Source organism: Eriocheir sinensis, chromosome 11, assembly GCF_024679095.1.
Source record: "Eriocheir sinensis breed Jianghai 21 chromosome 11, ASM2467909v1, whole genome shotgun sequence".
Taxonomy (NCBI): domain Eukaryota; kingdom Metazoa; phylum Arthropoda; class Malacostraca; order Decapoda; family Varunidae; genus Eriocheir; species Eriocheir sinensis.
The window spans coordinates 13,256,173-13,257,835 of NC_066519.1; the positions used below are offsets into that span (position 1 = coordinate 13,256,173).

The window sequence follows — 1,663 nt, forward strand, 5'->3', positions numbered from 1 at the left end:
CCCTTCCTTCCAGAGCCACCAATAGCCTGCCAACGTTCCTTTACTATAAAAAAAAACGTTCCTTCACTAATACCAACGTTCCCTCATGCACCTCCCCCCTTCCTTCCTTCCAGAGCCACCAATAGCCTGCCAACGTTCCTTTACTATAAAAAAACGTTCCTTCACTGATACCAACGTTCCCTTATGCACCTCCCCCCCCTTCCTTCCTTCCAGAGCCACCAATAAGCTGCCAACGTTCCTTTACTATAAAAAAACGTTCCTTCACTAATACCAACGTTCCCTCATGCACCTCCCCCCTTCCTTCCTTCCTTCCAGAGCCACGGGTGCTTCGTGTGTGAGTGCAGCGCCGCCGTGGGCTCCAGCGTGCAGGAGGTGCTGACTGACCTCACCTCCCTCCTGCTCTCCGGCCAGTCCCTTCAGATGCCAGTTCGAACCCCGGCCCTGTCCCTCAGCCATCCCCGAGCGGCGGCCAAGACGTGCTGCAAGTCCTAGGAGTGTAGGTTAGGTTAGGTTAGGTTAGGTTAGGTAGTAGTAATAGTAGAAGTAGTGGTAGTAGTAGCTGTTGTTGTTGTTGTTGTTGTAGTAGTAGTAGTAGTAGTAGTAGTAGTAGTAGTAGCCTAGTTGTTGTAGTTTCTTTTTTTTTTTTTTGGTTGTTGTTTTTGTAGTAGTAGTAGTAGTAGTAGTAGTAGTAGTAGTAATAGTAGTGGTGGTGGAGTTGTTGTTGTTGTTGGTGATGGTAGAACACTTTTTTTTTTTCTAAAGCACGTTATATTTCGTCTACTTTATATTTCGTTGTATCCAAGTTTCATAAATCATACCTACATTATGCAACAAAAGAGACTAAATGTATTATGATATGCAAAACTGCCCATTCTGTTCATAAATACGAAGCCTTTACTTATTGTGTTACTTAGAACGTATGTATAAGTGGTGTATTAATGTATTCAGTATTAAGAAAATTCACTTCAACTAAACTAACCATGAAAGTGTGTTCTATAACTTAAAGTGATTGATTGATTGATTGATAAGTTAATTGTTGATTTTTATTTTTATTTCACCAATTTGTTTTATCACACACAATTGTACTGAGGTAAATGGGTGTCTGGGGAAAGTAAACGGTGGCAAACATTCATCTATTTATCATATTTATCGATTCTATTTATTTTATTTATGTCTACCTTAAAAAATATAAGCACTGCGCAACGTCCCATTCTTTTGTTTATATACAGTACTTCAATAACCTTCACTCATTTGTAAACCTTTATCTGTTTGTCATATTCATTCTGTTTATATATTTTCTTTATCATATTTACCGTATTTACTTCTTCCTTTGAAAAGATAAATACTGCGCAACGTCCCATTCTTTTGTTTATATACAGTACTTCAATAACTGTTGCACTCATTTGTAAAGCTCTGTCTATTTATTCTATGCATGCTATTTATGTATTCTCTTTCTTTATATTTCTTTTGTTTAACGTACTTCTTCCTCTGAAAATTTAAACATTGCGCAACGTCTCACTCTTTTGTTTATATACAGTACTTCAATAACCTTCACTCATTTGTAAACCTTTATTAATTTTATTCATGCCATTTATGTATTCTCTTCTTCTTTATTTCTTTTGTTTACCGTACTTCTTCCTTTGAAAATTTAAACACTGCGCAA

General features: G+C 37.4%; 1 protein-coding gene across 4 annotated transcripts in view; it reads left to right on the forward strand.

The window, feature by feature from the left end:
• Positions 1-1,405, forward strand: part of LOC126996879 (mucin-12-like) — a 22,321-nt gene extending 20,916 nt beyond the window's left edge. For 2 of the 4 annotated variants that reach the window (XM_050857795.1, XM_050857794.1), the window contains exon 19: positions 316-1,405. In XM_050857795.1, coding sequence (XP_050713752.1) covers positions 316-492 — 177 coding nt within the window. In that variant the 3' untranslated portion in view covers positions 493-1,405. The remainder of the gene's footprint in view (positions 1-315) is intronic. The other 2 variants (XM_050857796.1, XM_050857797.1) reach the window with 2 other exon arrangements.
• The last annotated feature ends 258 nt before the right edge of the window (positions 1,406-1,663 follow it).